General features: G+C 43.3%; 2 protein-coding genes across 2 annotated transcripts in view; both read left to right on the top strand.

Moving 5' to 3' along the window:
• ELOVL2 (ELOVL fatty acid elongase 2) overlaps window positions 1-21,898 on the top strand; it is a 196,829-nt gene that overhangs the window by 94,266 nt on the left and 80,665 nt on the right. The window contains exon 4 of the mRNA XM_030210995.1: window positions 18,597-18,674. Within this exon, the coding sequence (XP_030066855.1) occupies window positions 18,597-18,674 (78 nt within the window). The remainder of the gene's footprint in view (window positions 1-18,596; window positions 18,675-21,898) is intronic.
• LOC115475357 (protein S100-A16-like) lies at window positions 2,173-2,785 on the top strand. The gene has a single exon (XM_030211005.1). It carries the CDS (start codon window positions 2,343-2,345, stop codon window positions 2,667-2,669), a length of 327 nt encoding a protein of 108 aa, XP_030066865.1. The 5' UTR covers window positions 2,173-2,342; the 3' UTR covers window positions 2,670-2,785.

Genomic DNA, 21,898 nt, shown 5'->3' with positions numbered 1-21,898 from the left:
TAGTGGAACCATGCCCGTTTCCTCAACAATGAAATGGGCCCTAGGAAGGCTATCATGTAAGCTTTTTTTTTTTCTCTCCTCTGCCATCCCCTCCTTGTCCAGCTATTCTTCCCTCCCCTCCCCTCCATGTCCAGCGATTCTCCTCTTCCCTGCCCTCCCATCAGTGTCCCGCGATTCTCTCCTCTACTGTCCTCCCATCCCATCCATGTCCATCAATTCTCCTCTGCCCTGCCCTCCCCTTCCCTTCCTCCCTCCCTCCCCTCGATGTCCCACGATTATCTCCTTCCCTCGATTTGTACTTGAACGTTCTCTGGCTGGCTGGCGTTGGCTTCCGTTCTGTTCGTAACATCCCTCCTGACGTCAGCTCGCCTCCAGTGTTCCCTTCCCTCTCACTGTTCCGCCCTCTGACGTCATTATGTCTTGACGCAAAGGCAGGACAGTGAGGTGGAATGGAATGCTGGAGGCTGGCTGATGTCAAGAGATGTTACGAACCCAGGCAGCCAGACATGGAACGTTGGAGGTGCAAATTATTATATAGGATGACTCAGTCTTCAATACATAACTGCCAGAAGCTGCTGTAGCACGGAGCACTACTCTGTGCCAGAAGGAGATTTTATATGGGACTTGTGTTCATTTGGGCTTATATTGAAAACTATGAAGACCCCTGATGAAGGCTAGTGCCAAAACCTGGCCAAATAGGGTCATTCTTCATTAAAAGTCAGTTTGTGAACCCTCGGTTGTTTCCTCCTTTCCTGGACCACGTCTGCTGTTTTCCTTGGATATTCTGTAAGTACACATCAAGATGTAATGGCGAGTACTTTACAAGTGGTTCTCACAGTGGTGGAGCTTAGCTGGAGTATGGGTGGGGCACAGATCTGTAGATTATAAAATCTTATTTCTGCTTGCTTTTTTGCAATCTATGTCTGGTGTAAATGTTTGCATCTGCACCTGTAAGCATGCAATCCTCATTTATGTTGTTATTACTACTTAATGTATACTATCTCGCATCACTTTTTGTACTGTTAATCACAATAAGCTGTTAGCCACATTGAACCTGATCTATTGGGATAATAAATAAATAAATAAAGGAAAGCAAGACCTACTTCCCCTTGTAGAATAAGCTTCAAATGTGCATACATTTACACCTCGTCATAGAGTAGAGGCAAAGAGTTACACCAACATCACAGCAGATGAAAATGTGTACTTTGGCATCTACACTCTACTTGGGGTGGTTCTGACAGTCTGACAGCTGCTACTATTTGGGTTTCTGCCAGGTACTTGTGACCTGCATTGGCCACTGTTGGAAACAGGATGCTGGGCTAGATGGACCATTGGTCTGAGCCAGTATGGCTATTCTCATGTTATAAAGGCACATAAGTATCTGTGTTGCCTTTATATAGTGGGTACCTTTTCTACATGACCATAGGTGTCCTATTCTACAATTACCCCCATGGAAGGTAATTTTATAATAGGGTGACCACTATAGTTGCTGGTTATAGTGCCTATTTGAAGTCTATTCAATAAAGAAAAGTAGACACCTGTGTTAGTGTGAGTGTGGTTGGAGTGGAAGGCTTCATAAAATACAGCCAGATAAGAATAAAAGTGAAGCAAACCCTCTTTATTAAACAAATACTGATCCCTGTTACCTCAGGTCTTTTTATTTTCAAAGTCAAACTTCTCCCAGGTCTGAACTAACAGGTCCCAAATCCACAGTACATACAACTACTTGCAGGATTGCACAAACACAGGTGTGGCTCCAGCCAGCCCTCAAGAACAGGATTCATGTTCAGCTTGAGTTAATACTTGGCTTACCTCAGCCAGGGTGTGGTAGCTTACACATCAGCAGGGGAGCCCTTATAATACAGGTCGGCTTCTCTCCTCCTTGGGCCTCTCTTTTCTGTTCTGCCAGAGGGCTTTTACTTCCTGATCATTGTTGAACCCCACCCTGCTGGCCAGGCAGCCTAACATTCCTATGCTCACTTGAACAACTTCAGCCTCTGACAGGACTGGGTTTAGTGCCACCTGCTGTAATGTGACTAAGCTGCAACCTCAGTGAGGGTCTGTTCTTAGGGACACCTGCCACTATGCCACTCCCTCCCTCCCAACACCTAATTTCATAATAGAATGCTAGCACAAATGGCAAAAACAATGCATCCATTGCATGATTTGGAGCAGCGAGAGATCGGCACAGGTTTCTCCCTTCTCCCATCATGGGCAAAGGCTGGGCAGAGGGAGGATATGCAAGTGGGCCGAGACTGCATGTGTTCAGGATAGACGACTGTCACTGATCCAGTCCTGGATTTATCTTGTACCGTGTTGCAGGTTGACGGTTATGCCGAGAGATGGCATCAAGCTGCAGTGAGCTGGAGAAATCAATTGAGGTGTTGGTCAGGAACTTCTACAAATACGCAGAAAAGAAGGGGGAAAAAGACAAGATGACCAAGAAGGAGTTTCGCAAGATGGTCGGCTCTGAGCTGAACCATATCCTAACGAACACACAGAGTAAGGAGGGTGTTGACAAGCTTATCAAGTCCTTGGATGCAGATGAAGATGGCAAGATCAGCTTTGATGAATACTGGACCTTGATAGGTGAAATTGCCAAGAAGCTGAGTCAACAAATCTCCCTCCAGATCCAGGATGCTCCCCAGAGTTCACAACCTGGCAATTAGACCTCTCCTGAGCTCAGCCCACCATTTTTCACCCTTGAACTCTTAGGATGTCCTATAAAATTCTTGAAGTCCTCATGGAGGGAGTTTGTCATTCCTGGGAGTTGCTGGAATGCTGCTTCATTGAAAGGGAAATGGGACTTGATATACCACCTCTCTGAGGTTTTTGCAACTACATTCAAAGCAGTTTCCATACATTCAGGTACTTATTTTGTACCAGGGGCAATGGAGGGTTAAGTGACTTGCCCAGAGTCACAAGGAGCTGCAGTGGGAATCAAACTCAGTTCCCCAGGATCAAAGTCCACTGCACTAACCACTAGGCTACTCCTCCACTTCAGACTGCTGAAAACACGGCAGCCAAGCTTATATTTGGAAAAACGCGATTCGAAAACACCAAACCCCTCCGAGAAAAACTGCACTGGCTCCCAATCAAAGAACGTATTGCTTTCAAATTCTGTGCCCTGGTTCATAAAATTATCTACAGCGAAGCCCCAGGATACATGACAGACCTCATAGACCTACCAACCAGAAACACAATAGGATCAACACGAACATACCTAAATCTCCACTACCCAAGCTGCAAAGGACTCAAATACAAATCAACTTCTGCATCCAGCTTTTCCTACATAAGCACACAACTATGGAATGCATTACCAAAAGCCGTGAAAACAACGCATGATCACCTAAACTTCCGGAAATCATTAAAAACTAACCTGTTCAAAAAGGCATACCCCACCGACCCAACTTAAATGCCTACACCTACAACACAACGAAACCAAAGCTAGTAATGGACATATAATAACTCTTCCTCTCTACGATTCTCTTCCTCTCTACGATTCCCTAATGTGTCTGTTACACATGAACCTTATTCTACCACAACATTACTGTATTTGTTCATACCAGAATTGATGAACGCCTCTACGGTACTATGTAAGCCACATTGAGTTGCAAATAGGTGGGAAAATGTGGGATACAAATGTAACAAATAAATAAATAAGGTGCGATCACATACGCTAACCCTACAGTTGGTGTAAAGGTCTACCCCTGAATGTTAGCGCATAAGCATCTAAGGAGTTCTTTTACTAAGGTGCAATAGGGTTTTTAGCTCATGCTAAAAATCAGCTGGCTCTAAACGCTATGATGTGTCTCAGCGTTTTGTGCCAGCTGATTTTTAGTGTGAGCTAAAAACGCTAGCACACCTTAGTAAAAGACACCCTAAATGTTAACACAGACATGCCTAACTGATAGAATTCTATACTTTTAATTACATGCATACTACTACTACTACTACTACTATTTAACATTTCTAGAGCGCTACAAAGTGTACGCAGCGCTGTACAAACACAGAAGAAAGACAGTCCCTGCTCAAAGAGCTTACAATCTAATAGACAAAAAGTAAAGCATTTAAATTTAAAATATTTAAGCAGTCAAGCACAAGAGAACAGTCACAGAAGGACTGAAGATGTTGAAGGGTGGTCAGTGTGATTAGGTGTAACTCTGGTTGGAGTAGTGGGAGAAGGTGATAGAAGAATAGAAATGGGTGAGGTAAAGTAATGAGTGGGTTGATAGGGAGGTTATATAAGACATGTCACTCTAGGGGTGGGTGGGTAGAGGGGTAAGTCTAAAGCAGGAGAAGGTATTCTCTGCAGCCTATCTGTGAGATGGAAAATGCTCTCTGTGCATTCCACCCAAACTTCACCCATGGCATGTACTTATAAGAGGCCATTAACTCCTACTATCCGTATAAAACTAAGTGATTCCTTATACCTCAAAACCCACTACCCACAACTGTACACCACTACCATAGTCCTTAACAGGTGAAGGGGGGCACCTATATATGGGTACAGTGGGCTTGTAGTGGGTATTGGAGAGCTCGCTGTTTCCTCCACAAATGTAACAGGTAGGGGGGGTATGGGCCTGGGTCTGCCTGTCTGAAGTGCACTGCAGTGCCCACTAAAACTGCTCCAGGGACCTGCATGCGCTGTCATAGACCTGAGTATGACATCTGAGGCTGGCACGAAATATTTTTAAAGATGTTTTTTGAGGGTGGGAGGGGGTTAGTGATCACTGGGGGAGTAACGGGAGGTCATCCCCGATTCCCTTTGGTGGTCATCTGATCATTTTGGGCACCTTTTTGTGCCTTTTTCGTAAAAAAAAACATGTCTGGGTGAAAACGTCCAAGTGTTCGTCAGGGATGTCCTTGTTTTTTTCGATTATGGGTCAAGGACATCCATGTGTTAGGCACGCCCAATTCCCGCCTTCGCTATGCCTCCGACACGCCCCCTTGAAATTTGGACGTCCTAGCGACGGACTGCAGTTGGAGACGTCCAAAATCGGGTTTCGATTATACCAATTTGGACGTCTCTGTGAGGAGGACGTTCATCTTCCGTTTTATGTCGAAAGATGGATGTCCTTCTCTTTCGAAAATGAGCCTGAGAGTCTTCCTCAGGGGTCGTGGCAGTGCAAATAAAGTAAGCTTCACAGAGTCTTAAATAGGAAAAAACCTAAAAGTGCTGGAACAAAATGCGCTGTAGAGCATAGCGACCAGATTTCTCAAAATCTTGTCACTATGCTCTACAGCACATTTTGTTCCAGCTCTTTTCGTTTTTTTTCCCAATTTAAGACTCTGCAAAGCTTACTTTATTTGCACTGCCACGACCCCTGAGGAAGGCTTTTTGTGGAAACACGGCCTGTGTAGGGTCTGTGTTTCAATATATTTTTGGCAAATAAACTCTTGGACACTCTTACTCCTTGTTTGCCTTGGTCGTTTGGAACTTTCCTCACTTTCACCCTTGTTGTTGCTGCTCTTCTTTGTAGACACTACCAAAAGTAGCTGAAAATGTGCATAAATGTAAGGAAGATCACTTGCACCAGCTGGTGTAAATAAACACACCTAGCTGTGTGATAGAACACATGTAAATATTTACAATCTTTAAAAACTGCATTATATTCCTAACGTATTATGTATAGACAGATGTCTTTTCCCTTGTTTTAGATAATGTATGTGGCATCTTACTGACAATGTATTTCTCTTTTGTTCTGTTATGTTTTCACACTGTTTTCCTAAAATTCAATAAAATATAATTAAAAAAATATATATAATATTCTCTTTTTTTTATTTTATTTATTAAATTTACATTTTAATTCAAGTACAATTCTTGAAATTGGAGAAAGTTGATTATTAATGAAAAATAAGCACAAGGAAATTTGGGTATTACATAATTAATTTCAAAATGTTGATCTATTACTCATCTTTAGTCCACATTATTCTCGCATTTAAATGCATAACTATGCGCCTTGCCCATGCTCCATCTAGACTCTACCCATGCACATGCCTATCAGCAAAGTATGAACTATCAAATCATGGCACGTACTTTTTTGACAGTCAGTATTCTATGAGAGGCATTTATGCATCTTGTTGCTGCCCACAACTAGGTGGCTGTTTACAGAAATTGCCCCTTAATCCCTGGATTCTACAAGTTTGTGCACGATTCTAAGTTGTGCACACAGGCGAACTACGGTACTATGTAAGCCACATTGAGCCTGCAAATAGGTGGGAAAATGTGGGATACAAATGTAACAAATAAATAAATAAACTAAAACTAATGAGCAAATAACACTCAATAACTGGCCTGCAATCATTTATTGGCATTAATTTGCAATAATTTGGAGTTGTGCATGCAACTGCCTTTCTGCAGTGCTATAAAGAACTGCACCTAAATTTTCTCATGAACAACCCAAAAGGGGGCATGGCCTAATGGGTGAGTCAGGAGTGTTCCAGAGAGTTATACACAGTGTTACTATATGTCATAAAGCATAAAGCAACAGGCTTATGAACCTCAACATGTATACCCTGGAAGAGAGGCGGGAGAAACCGGATATGATAGAGACATTTAATTACCTCAGTGGAGTTAATGTACAGGAGGTGAGCCTTTTTCAAATGAAGGGAAACTCTGGAATGAGGGCATAGGATGAAGTTAAGAGGAAATAGGCTTAGGGGGAATCTAAGAAAATACTCTTTCACGGAATGGCCTCCAGGTGGCGGTCGTGGAGGCAAGGACTGTATCAGAATTTTAGGAAAACATGGGACAGGCACATGGGATCGCTTAGGAAAAGGAGGAGTTAGTGGTTACTACGGCTAGGCAGACTGGATGGGCAGTTTGGCCCTGATCTGTCGTCATGTTTCTATGTTACTGAATTTGGGGGTTGCATGCCCAATGTGTACACCAAGATTTACACCAGGTTTCAGTTGTTGTAAGTCCTCATGCGGGAATCTGTACTAAGTGCTATTCTAGAAAGAGCGCTCAGCCTGGAACACTCTAGAATAGCGCCGAGCGCAGATATTTCCAAGCACCTATTTTTTGGTGCCATTTACTGAATCCAGCCCTAAATTGACAATTATACATATGACTTTATTTGCTGGTGCTCCATTTAATTTGAAGCAAGCCTTGAATATTTATCAGCCAAGATGTGCACTGCGGTCAGAGAGCGACTTTCTGCTAATGTAGTGGTGCGATTACATCATGCGGATATACGAGCTTTTGTTCCAGCTGGGATTTCTCTGTGGAAGGCACTGTCTGGTCAGCTTTGTCACTGTGGACGCTTTACAGAGTTTAAAAAACTTCTGAAGACCCAACTGTTTGGGTCTGTGCTTTTTTGATTGCACGTCAATTTGTTTTTATCAGGCCGTGGAGTGATGATATAAATTTGCTATTCATTTAATATTGTTTAAATGGGTTTTTTTTTGCTTATTTTATTATGAATGTTTTTATGGAAACCACTTAATTATAACTGGTATACAAGTTTTTAAAATAAATATATAAATGTCCCATCCAGTTGAAATTAATAATACAATGACCATTCCATTTGCTTCCAAGCAGTCTGGCTGAATGCAACGTAAAGCATTAAGAAATAATCCACTCTATTGTAGTACTTTCAGAATCCAATAAGGACCAAAATTCTTGAAGTCTAATAATGGATTTTGGTTTGTTATAATTCAGCTTTCAAGAAGAGAAGGAGGGAAAAGGGCCAAATAGATCAAACTTGTAAAGCCTAATATTTACAGTAAAGCCATTTATCTGGATCAACGGCCTAACCACTGGTAAACTTCAATATTTATTTACTTATTCACATTTATAAGCTGCATCTTCAGAAGTGTCTCTATCCTATGTACAACAGAATTTAAAAATAACATTAAAACTCAAAATCCATATATGGGAGAATTCTGTATATGGTGCTGAGCTTTAGGCACAACTTCCACGCTGAATGTTCGGTATGGAAAAGCATTCTAATGGATACAAGGTGCTGAAATGGGGCAGAAATGGCACCTCCACACAAATGCATGCTTACGTGCCCATTTATAGAATAGCACCTAAGTGTTTCTGCACTAATCGGCAAAGGGGAATGGCCACGGAAGGGGAATGGGTGGATCAGGGGCATTCCCTTAAAATGCATGCAATGTTACAGAAAAGCGCAGATGTGCACCCAACTTGTGCACCAGGATTAACATCTGGTTTCAGTTGGTGTAATTCCTCACACCAAAAGTTGAATGTGGATCCCAGCATAACCATTATAGAATACCAAGCTCGGCTCAGGAGAGGGACCTTCGGGTGATGGTGTTCAAGGATTCGAAGGGACAAAACAATGCGACAAGGCTGTGGCCGTGGCCAGAATGATGCTAGGATGCTTAGAGAGGGGTAATACTAGCAGAAGAAAAGAGGTGTTAATGCTCTGTACAAGTCATTGGTGAGGCCCCACTTGGAGTATTGTCTTCAGTTTTGGAGGCCTTATCTTGCTAAGGATGTAAAATACTTAGTTCAAAGAAAAGAAACGTAAACGGTATGGGGTTTGCATAGCAAAACATACAAGGCAGGGATGAGATGCTGCCCACCCCTGCGCCTGGTCTGGCATCTCCCCCCTTCCCCACAATTATCTTTTTTTTTTTTTTCAAAAGGCGGCAGCAGCAGCGATTATCATAGGCTGCCCTGCCGCTGGCACCAGCATCTTTGCTACTGCATCCCGCCTCTGAGGAAACAGGAAGTTATGTCAATAGGTGGGCTGCAGTGGGAGAAGAGGCTGGTGCCAGCGGCAAGGCAGCCTATGGGAATCGCTGCCATTACTGCCTTTTGGAAAAGAAAGAAATAAGGTAAAAGGTTGAGGAGGGAGGGGAGAGTGCCGCTCCTGGAACATGCCACCTAAGGCCCCCACCTCAGGTGGCCTAATGGTAAGGCCACCACTGTATTGTAAGCAGTGTAGACATCAATAATGGAGAGGCTGGGTGAGCTCTACCTCCTTTACACTTAGAATATGTTTACAACAGAGATAATGACTATTAGGCAAGAAGTGGGTGGGCACCAAGTGTCCCCCCCCCCCCCCCACCACCAAAAAAAAATATCAGCTGGTGAGAAAACGCTTCTTTCCACCTTGGCAGTCTGCAGCAGGCATGCGCTGAAGACTGAGCATGTGCAGGTGCCAGTATCAAGGAGAGTAGCGTTTTCATTATCATCAGGGGGAGGTCTTCAGCTGGTGGAGCGGGGGATCCTCACCAGCTACCACTAAACGTGTGCTACTGTTGGGTGGGCCTGAACCCTAAGTGGGTGGGCCCTGGCCCACCCAGGCCCACCTGTGGCTACGCCACTGATGCTAAGCATGATATTCACTAAGCAGAAGCCCTATTATGAAAGGGCTTTGGTAGTAATTTTGTTAAACATCAAAACATATACTAACATCTTCCACCGTATCTTGTCTCCCTTCCCACAGACAAACCTAAGCTTTTACATTTAGCCAAAAGTACTACTTTTCTGGAATGTCATGTGTGATGATGATGGAAAAACTGCTAATAATATATTTCATGAAGACTGCTTACCTCCTACATAATATGAGGCATAATGGAGAACCATTAATAATGCTGCCCTTCGCTGCTATGCATAGACCTAATAGCATACACTGCAATCACTCCAAAGCTAGTGTTCCATTACTTTTAAACTCAGCCAAGTAAACTGAACCATTAACGTACAGTATGTGCTTGCTCTGATCAGAATCTCTGTACACTCTAGTCAGGCACAAAGCAGGCCCCTTTTCAGCGTTTAGATAATTCCATTAATAAACTAACACAACAATGCAGATTAACTTTTTAATGATAAAATTTCAGTTTGTTGTGGAAGATGGCATCTGATTTTATGTATATGTTTCTTGTCTTTGTTAAATTAGTTATTTCTCTAAGTCTCGATATACTAATGTATACAGTAGCTTCTTTTAGATTTACAAAGTGCAATCTTTTGCAGTACTACAAAAGGTTATTTGTTTAGCTCTGCAGCATTCTGGTTGCACCATGCATTCTCAGTGGGGGCAGCCAACTGAATATATTAGGCAATTGTCTTGGTATGCTTCATCTGATGACCTATGGCACACATTGCAGACAGATCACAAGCATCCAGACTACTAATCGATGTAAGAAAGGATTTTCTCTCTGCTGCTCTGGACACCTTAGAGTATGCCACTGATCTGAATTAATACCATAAGTAGGCAGGGATGGAGAATCAAGTGGAAAGTGCTAACCAAAGCAGAATACCAAAATGTGAAATTTAGAATGTTGCCAGACATCCTTTGTTAACTCAAAAGTACAAATGGAACATTTCCTTCCTACATATACTCTGGCCAATCAGTGACACATGCTTGGGTTTCCTGCTAAACACCAGGCTCTAAGATTCTTTGGCTTCTCTTCAGATCAAATAAACTGGAGTAGTATGTGCAACTTCCTTTCATCTAAGATCCAAGTGCAAAGAGTGGGCCATGAGCTGAAGATTGTTCCTCCTTAGTCTTTTGGCAGGGATTGAATATCCATACCATACCAGGACTAAATACCCTACACACCACCAAGCCCTAATGTGGATTAAACCTCCCACGCACACACAAAAAAAAGAGGCGGGATGTAATGTTTACTTGGACATGTAGTCTAGACTCTGGGTCTGTTCTAATTTTATTTATTAAAAAACAAAACTGATGACATTTCACAGAAATGTCACTTTCAGCTCGTTGGTTAAGTATTAACCATCGAGCTGAAAGTGACATTTCTGTGAAATGTCATCAGTATTCTCACTGCAGTACTAAGAATGCCAAGAAGTCTCCAACATCTGTAGTTAACCCTTTTATCTCATATCAAGGTTCTGAGTGAGACTGATATGCACTCAAAGGTATCGCTATTCCCAATGTATTTCTCTATCCTTTTTACCTGTTCTAGAGAGACCATTTGGCAAGGTTATAAAACAAATGAAGACTCATCATGATGTATTTCTGCTCTAGTTGCTGTTTCACTCTACAATGGGTAACAGTGAAAAGAGTGCTCTAAAGTATAGCAGTGATAGAAAACACAGAGACCAGTTGGTTCGCATTGACACAATGCACATTGGTGCTCTGAAGGGAGGTCTTTTCTTTCACTATAGGGTTTCATCTTGTTTAATTCCTAGTAGAAAATCTGTGTGGAGCTTTTGCTTTTGTTGTGAGAGTTTCTAAATGAATAACTTATTTGGATTTGACTCACAACTTTTTCAGTAGTAGCTCAAGGTGACTTACATTTAAGTGTAATAGGTATTTCCCTGTCCTTGAAGGACTCATGATCTAATTTTGTACTGACCTACATGCTAAACTATTACTTTCTTTGTATGCACTGGCATAGACAGCTACAATATTCCTTACTTTTCATCTTATTCTTTGACAATACTTGATCATAGTCTAATGATTTGTATTCATGTATTCAAAAGGAAGTTGCATGTTTATTTTTTGTAGAAGATAGTTCCGTGAAGAATGTTGAAAAATAGTTTTCTGTGGACTAGTATGGTTTAGGCATGTGCATTCATTTGGGGGTCCTTTTACTAAGCTGCGGAAAAAGGGGCCCTGTGATAGCGACAGGGGACATTTTTCCTGTGTGTCAGGGCCCTTTTTCCGCAGCCAGTAAAAGCCCCCCCCCCCCCCAAAAAAAAAACGGCCATGCGATGAGATAACTCTTACCGTGTGGCCATGCGGCAGGGAGCCCTTACCATCACCCATTGAGGTGATGATAAGGGCTCCTGCCTAACCCAACGGTAACCAGGCAATGTGCGGTGATGCCCGATTACCTCTGGATTATCGCCACGCAAGATATTTCCGGGGGTTTTCTTTTTCCCCTGGAAATGGTGAGCACTCAGGGTAGGACTACCGCTGGTGGCCATGTTGAGCCAGTGGTAGTCCCGGAAGAGCAAGCAGTAAGCCTGCGTTGGGCTTACCAGCACTCTGTGAAAGGGTCCCTTGATTTGTTAGCGTCCCTTAAAGAATTAAGAGTGTCAAAATCCAATTAAGGCATGTTGTTGATTAGTGCATGTTAAAGTTTCAACGTTCGTTAATTTTTTTATTAAAATTAATTTGAGAAATGAGCCCCCCCCCCCCACACACACACATACATAATCAGGTGAAAAGGCCAAAGACAAAATGAACTGAATTTTTTCCCCTGACCAAGACCAAAGATCAAGCAATGACCAGTACACAGTGCCCCAGTCCTGACCTAGGGCCCTGTTTACTAAGCTGTGCTAAGGGCATGCTAAACGCTAAAGACACCTATGTATTTCTATGAGTGTCTCTAGTGTTTAGTGTGTGCTAATTTTAGCACATGCTAAAAACGTTAGTGCGCCTTAGTAAACAGGGCTCCTAACTTGCTGCTGCTGATATACTACTTCCCTAGTTGTTTGTCCTCAAATTTTGCAAACGAAGTCTTCTGCATGGCTTAGCAAGAATGTAATCTACCTCTGATTCCAAGGGGCAGGATTTTCTCAGGGGCTGTTTTGCATATGAGCTCCTGTACAGTATTTCCACTTCAATCTTGTAGGAATACCTGGCACACTGTAATATGGTCAACAAACATCTTCACAACAGAACTGTCTCTCAACCACTCTCATATTAATATTTTACTCTGTACAATGTCAGTATAGATTTCAGGCAATAGTTCAAAATGCCCATTAGGTATTATGATAAACTAATCTTGCCTGAAATATTTAACCCATTTCTGTGAACAATATAAACAATGTAGGGGGTGTGTATGTGGTTTTTTTACATTCAGGCAAAGTAGATATTTTTCTGTCCCTGGTTGGTTCACAGTCTAAAGGCCCTGTTTACTAAGCTGCACTAGAGGCACACTGGCATTTTTAGCATGCATTAAGCATTAGCACGTGCTAACCATGTAGATGTCTATAACATTCCTATGGGCGTCTATATGGTCATGCACTCATTTTTAGCACATGCTAAAAATGCTAGCACTTAGCAAACAGGGCCCTGAGTTTGTATCTGAGGCAATGGAGGGTCAAGTGACTTGTCCATGGGCACAAAGTGCAATAGTGAAATTTGAACCCTGGCTTTCCTGGTTTGCAGCCTGCTGTTCTAATGAGTAGGCCACTCCTACAGTGTGATAGCCCTTGAGGAACAAAATTGCTAGCATAGAGTTACAGGCATACTACATGCAGATGAACTGAAACTCTAGTTGAAAGTAATTATTTTTACCTGACATCATCAAACAATCCTTCATTGTGTTGTTTGGCACTTGTATTAGACACATTCAGTGACAATCTATTTGTTTTTTAAGGGACTTATCTTTTATTTTTACTGACATGGTACCATATAAAGAAGCTGGACAGGAATGAATATACTTCTGAAGTCAATTTATGAAGCTTCAAAGCTTTATCAAGGTCATAATATGAAAGCATGAAAAATAGCTGTTATTTTCTAGTGAACTTGGAGTCATTATCTCTAGGTCAGTAACAAAATTGGTATAATTATAAACTTCAGCATCCTATTATCTACTTATATCAGGGCCAGACCTACCTCTAGGTGAACTAGGTTGTCTGCCTAGGGCGGCATAATTTGGGTGGCAACGTGACACCAGTATAGCAGGACAGCAGTTGAGACAGCATGGTGCAGGACATTGCAGTACATGTCCACACTCAAACCCTGTAGCAACTCTCCCATTTTGGCAGGAGTTTGCATCAGAGGGAATGGGATGTGAACGGTCATACTACTCCGTACATCACCCAAACACTCTAAAACACTTCGACATGATCTTACCAGTACCTCTAACTAATTCCTCTTCTACTCCAATTCATGACCAAATGTATCCAACTCTATGTAACGATCATACCAAATTAACATCCTGTAAGCCACATTGAGCCTGCAAAAAGGTGGGATAATGTGGGGTACAAATGCAATAAATAAATAAATAAATAAATAAGTGCCAGCCTGTGCTCAAGACCCCATGCTGCACTTTCATTTTGCAGTCTCATGCCCAGGCAAAGGTAGGTTGGTGGTAGCAGCAGCAGCAACTCCAGCAGGGAGAAGAGTAGAAAGATGCTGGATACAGAGAGTAGAGAAGGGAATAGGTGGGAAAGAGAAGGGGAAATGCTTGATACAGGGAGTAGGAAGGGAAAGAAAGAGTAGAGATGCTTGATACAGGGAGTAGGGTAGGAAAAGGGAGATGCTGGACTATGGGAGTTAGAGAAAGAAAGATGCTGGATTGCAAGGGTGGGGGAATGTGGAGCACAGCGCAGGTTCAGGGGAAGGGAACTTGCAGCACAAGGAGAGGGAAGGGAAAATGCTGAACTATGGTAGACTAAAGAAAGAAAAAAGTGAATTATGGGGGAAGGTGGGAAAAAGAAATGGAAATAATGGGCACAACAAGGGAAGTGAAGAGAAGGGGATACACTGGGCACAGGAAGGAGAGTAGTATGGGACTTAGAGATGGGGGGAGAGAGAGAGATGGGGAATGGGAGATGAAAACTGTAAGTAGAAGCATTTAGAAGGGAGATTGGGGAATGCATGGTAGGAGGATTGAAATCTGAATGGATAGAGAAGCCTAATCATAGGCGCCCCGTATAAGAGGCTTGGGGAGGCTAAGCCTCCCCAGCCCAGCTGTGAACTTTCCCACGGCCCCGCCTACCTCTAAATGCAGCCCGAGACAAGACTCGACAAAATCTTCTGTTGAGCAGCGCAGCGGCAGCCAGGAACGAGACCTGCCGTCGCTACTCTCCACACACAGCCAGCATAACATAAGAAAAAAAAGAAGCGCGGGGCCGCAGCAGCCTTCAGACATGCGCTGTCGGCTCTGCCGGTCTCTGCCCCGTGACGTCAATTTCCCGTTCCGGGGTCAGAGGACCGGCAGAGCCAACAGCGCATGTCTGAAGGCTGCTGCGGCCCCGCGCTTCTTTTTCTTCTTCTGTCAGCGCTGCTGTTAAGAGGCCCGGGCCGTAGGGAGAGAAGAGAACGTGGCCACTGGCTGGAAACGGTAGGAGGAGAGAGAGGGAGAGCAGGGGAGAGCCAGGGGGCATGGACAAGAGCAGTGGAGAGCCAGAGAGCGATAGGGAGAGAAAGAAGGGCCGTGGAAAAGAGCAGGGGAGAGCCAGGGCCATGGAAAAAAGCAGGGGAGAGCCAGAAAGAGATGGGGAGAGAAAGAGGGGCCATGGAAAAGAGCAGGGGAGAGCCAGAAAGAGATGGGGAGAGAAAGAGGGGCCATGGAAAAGAGCAGGGGAGAGCTAGGGACATGGAAAAAAAGCAGTGGAGAGCCAGAAAGAGATGGGGAGAGAAAGAGGGGCCATGGAAAAGAGCAGGGGAGAGCCAGGGCCATGGAAAAAAGCAGGGGAGAGCCAGAAAGAGATGGGGAGAGAAAGAGGGGCCATGGAAAAGAGCAGGGGAGAGCGAGGGACATGGAAAAAAAGCAGTGGAGAGCCAGAAAGAGATGGGGAGAGAAAGAGGGGCCATGGAAAAGAGCAGAGGAGAGCCAGGGACATGGAAAAAAGCAGGGGAGAGCCAGAAAAAGATGGGGAGAGAAAGAGGGGACATGGGCAGGAGAGAGAGAGAGAAGCTGCTGGGGAGAAACTGGGGGAGACCCTAGCTGTCAGACTGAGAAATGCTGGCTGGATGAAAGGAGGGAGAAAGAGGAAAAATGCTGGAAGGAGGGGGCAGAATGAGGGAAGACACTGGTAGGGAGGGAGAGAGGAAAGACACTGGAACGATGGTGTGAGAGAGGACATGCTGAATGGAAAAGGGTCAAGAGAGAGAACTGTCTAGAAGGAAGGGGAGATAGAGGGAGACAATGGACGGAAGGATTGGGAGAGGGTAATGGGTGGAAGGATGGAGAGAGAAAGAGGGATGACACTGGATGGAAGGGTAGGAGAGAAAGAAGGAAGGTGCTGGACATGGATGGAGGGGAGGGAAGTATATGCACATGGATGGAGGGGAGTGAGGAGAAATGCTGGATATGGATGGAGGGATAACTGTTGAATTTAAGAGCTGGATCGGGATACTGAAGGATAGGGACAAGGCTACAGATGGTAGACAGGACGCATAAGGACACAGGAGGATGGTGGACATGGTGAGAGAAAAAATATCAAATAGAAAGAAGACCCTGCATAAAACAAAAGACACTGGGACCAAAGCGAATAGAAAAACTTAATGATCAGACAACAAAGGTAGAAAAAAGTATTTTATTCAGATTTTATTAACTGGAATATGTCAGCTTTTGGAAATGTGCATCTGTGATGTTTTGCATGTAAGTTTCAATTTTTCTAGTATTGCTGCATGCTGAGTCTGACATCTTGAGGTAACTTTCCAGTTCAGTATTTTGCCTTCATATCTGTTGTGTCATGTGTTTTTCATGTGATCAAGGTGCAGTATTCTGCTAGCGTGTAGTATTTTCAGCCCTTTTTGGGTTTTTTTTTGTTTCACTAGGTTGTGCACTGGTGTTTTAGAGCCCGGTGTAATTACAGTGCTGCCTTTCCATGCATAAGGTTGTAGCTTGTCCTGTCCTTGGAATTAGTACTGTTATGGTTTGGTAAGGTTATGAGTGTGTTTTTGCACAAGTTTGTGTATAGTGTTTTGCAGTGGAGAGATTGTGTATTGGCCTTACTGAAGTGGCACCAAATCATCAGAAAGGGTTTTAGAGCCTAAATCATGACACACTACCTCTTGAAGGATCTACATAAAAGGAGCTCATTGTGAACACTTTCCACCCTAAAAGGGTGTTTTGTGGCTCTACATGAGAATTGTGATATTATGATCCCTTGTTTCATATTGTTGACGGTCTGCATTTTCCGTATGGGTGGTATATTGGTTTATTAGGGTCTGCCCAGTGTTATGGTACAGTAAGGTTTATGAGTGTGTTTTTGCACAAATTTGTGCATAGTGTTTTGCAGTTGAGCAATTGTGGTTAGTACATGCTTTGAGCAACCACTTTATTCTTTGACATATGATACATATTTAATATCTAAATTTAATAAAAGGTATTAATTGTGACTTATTTTTTTTCTATGTTGTCAGACAATTATGGATGTAAGCCCCGCCCCTGGCCCCACCCCTAATCCCGCCCCCTTTAGCCTCCCCAAACAGTTGGGCCACCGACCGCCTATGAGCCTAATCTAAGAAAGCTGAAAGTAAAGGATTAATGTTATATTTAGGGGAGGAAGTGAACACAACAGAAGGAAAGAAGAGAAATAGCAAGCAGACAGGAGATCTTGGGAATAAATTTAAAAGATAGACAGAGGAAAGCAAAAATCAGAGAGAGTGAGATTAGAAAACTAAAATGACCAAAAACAAAGGTTGAAACAAGAATGCTATTTTCAATTTAGTTATTGGAATATGTTAGTTCCTGGAATTTACATCTACCATTTACATCTACCATCATTAACTGGGAAAAATTCATTGCTGTTTCTATTTGTCTGATGTTGCACTGCATGCAGAGTATGGATTCTTTGGGTTTCAGTTTAAATTTTGTCTACATATTTCTATTTTTAGTTTGTGGCAATTTTTCTGTACTTTATAAGGGTTTATCTGTCTTTAGCATGTGTGACCGAGGCCAGGTATTCTGTTAGAATGGAGTTTCTGTGTAGAGGATCTATAGAAATCAAGTTTGTCAAGTTTTCTCAGCAAGTGTATTAATGTCCTAGAGCCCATTGCAATATTTACACCGTCTCCTGCAAAAAGTGAATGGTAGTATATCAGGTAAATAAATGGAATGGGTATCAACATCAAGGGTAAGGTTATGGACTGTTGACAAAAAGAAGGGATAACCAGTACAAAAAAAAAGAAAGAGAGATGAGGTAAAGGATAAAAAAAATGAAAGAGCAGGGATGTCAAGGCAATGGAGAGACAAAAAGGAGGAGGAGTAGAATGAGAAGTTCAAGGATTCAGTAATGAAGAGAAGTAGGGAGAGGAGAAGGAAGCTCACTGAGCATAGGGTAAGGTGGTGGAAGCATAACCAGAGAAGAACAGTTGGGTTGAGAAATATTACTGGGAAGTTTAGGGAAAAGAGAGAGGGGGGGGGGGGGTGTAGCAAAAGTTGAAGGTATCATAGTAGGAAGCATTGGTAGAAGAAACAGAAATGTTAATAAGAGAAAAGGTGAGATATCAAAGGAATTGGAAGGCATGAAGACATAAAAGGGGAACAGAGTGGGAAGGAATGAGTGTGGAACTGGTAGCAATGTTGGGGTTAGAGGGACAAGATTTGAGACTGGGGCATTATGCGCCTTAGAGATGACTGTAGTGTAAGGTGTGAGGATGAAAGAGGGGCAGAGCTAGGAGCCATTTTCTTATGCACCATCTGTGAATATAGCCAAAGTAGCTAAAGATGAATTCAATTGATTTCATCTACCTACATTTGTCAAAGAGATTATCCAAAACAGTAAGGGCATCTGAAATTGCAAAGCTGAAAAAGTATTTATATGGGGGCAAGTCATAGTAGTAATGCAAGATAAACTCACTTTTAGCACCTTTGTCTGTATAGTATCGTAATTTATAAGTGGAAGTGTGCGTCTGGCTCATTATGGTACTCTAGCCCCTTACTACTAGAATCTGTGTTTGATTATTGTGTTTATTTCATCATATTGCGCATGCATTATTATAATTATTCCCATTCTTTTTCAGCTTGTTCTCTCAACTTGGGAAGCAGGATACAACCTACAGTGTCAGAATCTGGACAGTGCAGGAGATGGTGATGTCAGGGTAAGGAAATATTTTGAAGCTCCAAATCCAGGATCAGGAGCAGAATTTGGTCACACATTCAAGGAATCATTCAGTGAACTCTTGGCACAGTTTTATCCCCTTCCCTTTTGGCATTCAGCCCACTCGTGGTTTCCAAGACTGTTTGAATTGTGTCTTCAGTGGGCACTTGTGTTCAGATTTCTTTGACTATTGCTCTTGTCTGATAACTGCTTCCTATTCTAAGAGCTAGCGTGATCTCATCTGTATTGCTGAATGTACAGAATTAGGACACCAACTGCTTTTTTTAAATCATGTATCCTTTGGTGCACTGCGAGTAATACAGTTTCTCTCTAAGTGTGTGGTCCTCTTATATGGAGCAAGGTCACATTGAGGGGCATAATCGAACGCGAACGCCCATCTCCATGGGTGTCTATGTCCGAGAACGGGTACGTGAAGGGGTGGGCCAAACCGTATTTTCGGAAAAAAATGGATGTCCATCTTTCGTTTTGAAAATACGGTTTGTACGGACCAAATGCCATGGTTTTTAGTCGTTTCTGAGCTGGGCGTTTGTTTTTTTTAGCGATAATGGAAACTAAAAACACCCAGCTCAGAAACGTCCTAATCCAAGCCATTTGGTTGTGGGAGGGGCCAGGATTCGTAGTACACTGGCCCCCCTGGCATGGCAGGACACCAACTGGGCACCCTAGAGGTCAGTGCGGTGGACTTCAGAAAAAGCTCCCACATGCATAGCTCCCTTACCACGGGTACTGAGCCCCCAACCCCCTCCCCCAAACCCCACTACCCACAAAAGTACAACACTGCCATAGCTCTTAGGGGTGAAGGGGGCACCTACATGTGGGTACAGTGGGTTTTGGAGGCCTCCCATTTACCAGCACAAGTGTTACAGGTAGGGGGATGGGCCTGGGTCCGCCTGCCTGAAGTGCACTGCGGTACCCACTAAAGGTGCTCCAGGGACCTGCATACACGCAGGCCTCTAGGACTTGTTGCTGCTGTATAACCTTGGCACACCAGTTGACACCTGAAGACTAATCTGTCCGAAAACATCCTTTATTGGAATAAGCACATTTACTCACAGTTAACTGCAGATCCGAGGTTGTGCCCCACTGGCAAACAGTCTCCCTGGTACTGAGATTAGCAGTAGGTCAGAGCTGGCAGAATGCTGTACAATGCCCTCTTTCAGCAACATTCAAGGTAAGAACTAAGTTCTGTAACGTGGCTAACACATGAAAGGGAGCTAAAACTGTCTTACAAAAATGGCGACTACCTCATGGACTACCAGAAACAAAACAGGGCACACTCTGACCCAGTAAGCAGGGGGAAAAGCACCATGGGAGTAGAGTCTACCAACTACCAACATCGTGAGCGTTTAACACAGTGGCGTAGCCAGACAGCCAATTTTGGGTGGGCCTGAGCCCAAAGTGGGTGGGCACAAAATTTTCTCTCTGTCCCGCCTCCTTCCTCCCCCTATTCTCCACCTCTCCCCCAGCACCTCCCAACTCAAAATAGAAACAGAAACACTTTAGCTCATGAGGATCCCCAAGCACTATCAGCTGATTTCCTCTGAAGAACTCCATTTTACCAAGCTTGGCAGGCTGCTTGAGCTACTGATGTTGGCACCCCAGGCATGCTTAGTTATTGGTGACTCGAGGATGTGAAGCGCTGCATACGACTGGTAGCGCTATAGAAATAATTTATAGTAGTAGTAGTTACCGCCGCCTGCTAAGCTTAGTAGAAGGAAGTTTTGGCTGCCGTCAGAGGAGCACCTCAGCTTATGGGGATTAGGGATCCCCTCCAGCCACAGCAAAGGTCAGGACTGGTGTTTGACATGCTAGGGCCCAGGGCAGAAAATAAACAAGGTCCCCCCCCCCCAATTCCCTCTTCTCCCTTTCTCCCCTCCAATCTCCCCACCTGCCATTGCAATCACACCAACAGACCCTCACCAAATACAGAACAAGTGATCACAAATTAGAAATAAAAATATGTAGACAAAAATTGAACTGGGAACCTTGGCATATACTGCAGGTTCTAGGTCAGTTCGCACCTAGGACAATTACTACCTAAACAATTCCAACTGCTCCAGGGAGTACAATTCCCACCCTTAACAATCATGAAACATCACAGTCTTAAATTTATCTCTTTCCCTTTCCTCTTCCAGATAGTGTTTTTTTTTTTGGGGGGGGGTATGCCCTCCCCCCTCCACACACACTCAAATATTACCTTTAACACGCCACACCACACCAAAAAAATTAAAATAAGCCAAAATCCAAATTAATACAGAGCATAAAATATTATATATAAAAACTTACACAAAATATTTCCAACACATCCACGACACGCAATGACACTCCTCATAAAAAAAAATACGATGCATAAGAAACCCCCCCCCCCAGCAAAACATCAACACAAAAAGACAAAACTACATGCCAGTAAGAACTAGCCAGGAGGGAACAGACCTAGGAGGGAATTTTCCACCTTGGGGAAACGTCCTAGGAGGGAACTGTCCAAGCAGGAATTGGTGGCTGGCAACTAGCCGGATACCATACTGCAACAGTGGAGAAATAAAAATAGAAATATATGTCTTTTTCTACTGAACACAATAAAGTGGCATCCACTATGCACATTTCTCAAGCTATCATATTTCAGTTAAGATTCAAAATAAAATGCCTTTTCTACCTTTGTTGTCTGGTCATTTTCTTTTTCCATCATGTTGATTCAGTTTCTCCTTTGAACTTTCCTATCTTTCTGCTATTTCTCCTTCAAGCAGCTTCTGTCCATTTGTCTTTTTCTCCTCTCGTTCCATTCCCTCACTTCACTTGCCTCTGACATATTGACCTTTCCATTTTAGCTCTTTCCTCTCTTTTTTTTTTCTTTTCTGCTCTGTCCACCCAAATTTTATCCTAACCCCTTTTCCTTTGTTTTACTTTTCAGATACCTGTCAGATTTCCATTTCATTTTCACCCACTAGTTCTCCTAGTCCCCATCTCTCTACTTTCCCTGCAATCCATTCCCTTCCATCTTCAATCTATTCCCCATTACCAAATTTCTTTCCCCTGTAATCACCATCCTCCTCACGTTCATTTCCTTGCCACCCCCTTGGCCTCCCCCACATGGTGCCACCTTTCCCAGTGTCCTTTCCCTCCACCCTTCTAGGCCAGCATCTGCACCCTCTCTTCTCCCCACCCTTCACCCCCTCCCAGCATCTTCCTGTCACTTCTCTCTTTCCT

The sequence above is a fragment of the Microcaecilia unicolor genome, chromosome 1 (assembly GCF_901765095.1).
Source record: "Microcaecilia unicolor chromosome 1, aMicUni1.1, whole genome shotgun sequence".
Taxonomy (NCBI): domain Eukaryota; kingdom Metazoa; phylum Chordata; class Amphibia; order Gymnophiona; family Siphonopidae; genus Microcaecilia; species Microcaecilia unicolor.
Note: the sequence above shows the minus strand (reverse complement) of the source record. Positions and strands in the feature narration are given on the sequence as shown.

What these genes read in the sequence shown, in the direction of transcription:
- LOC115475357 (XM_030211005.1), top strand. Translation starts at nt 2,343, where the DNA reads ATGGCATCAAGCTGCAGTGAGCTGGAGAAATCAATTGAGGTGTTGGTC.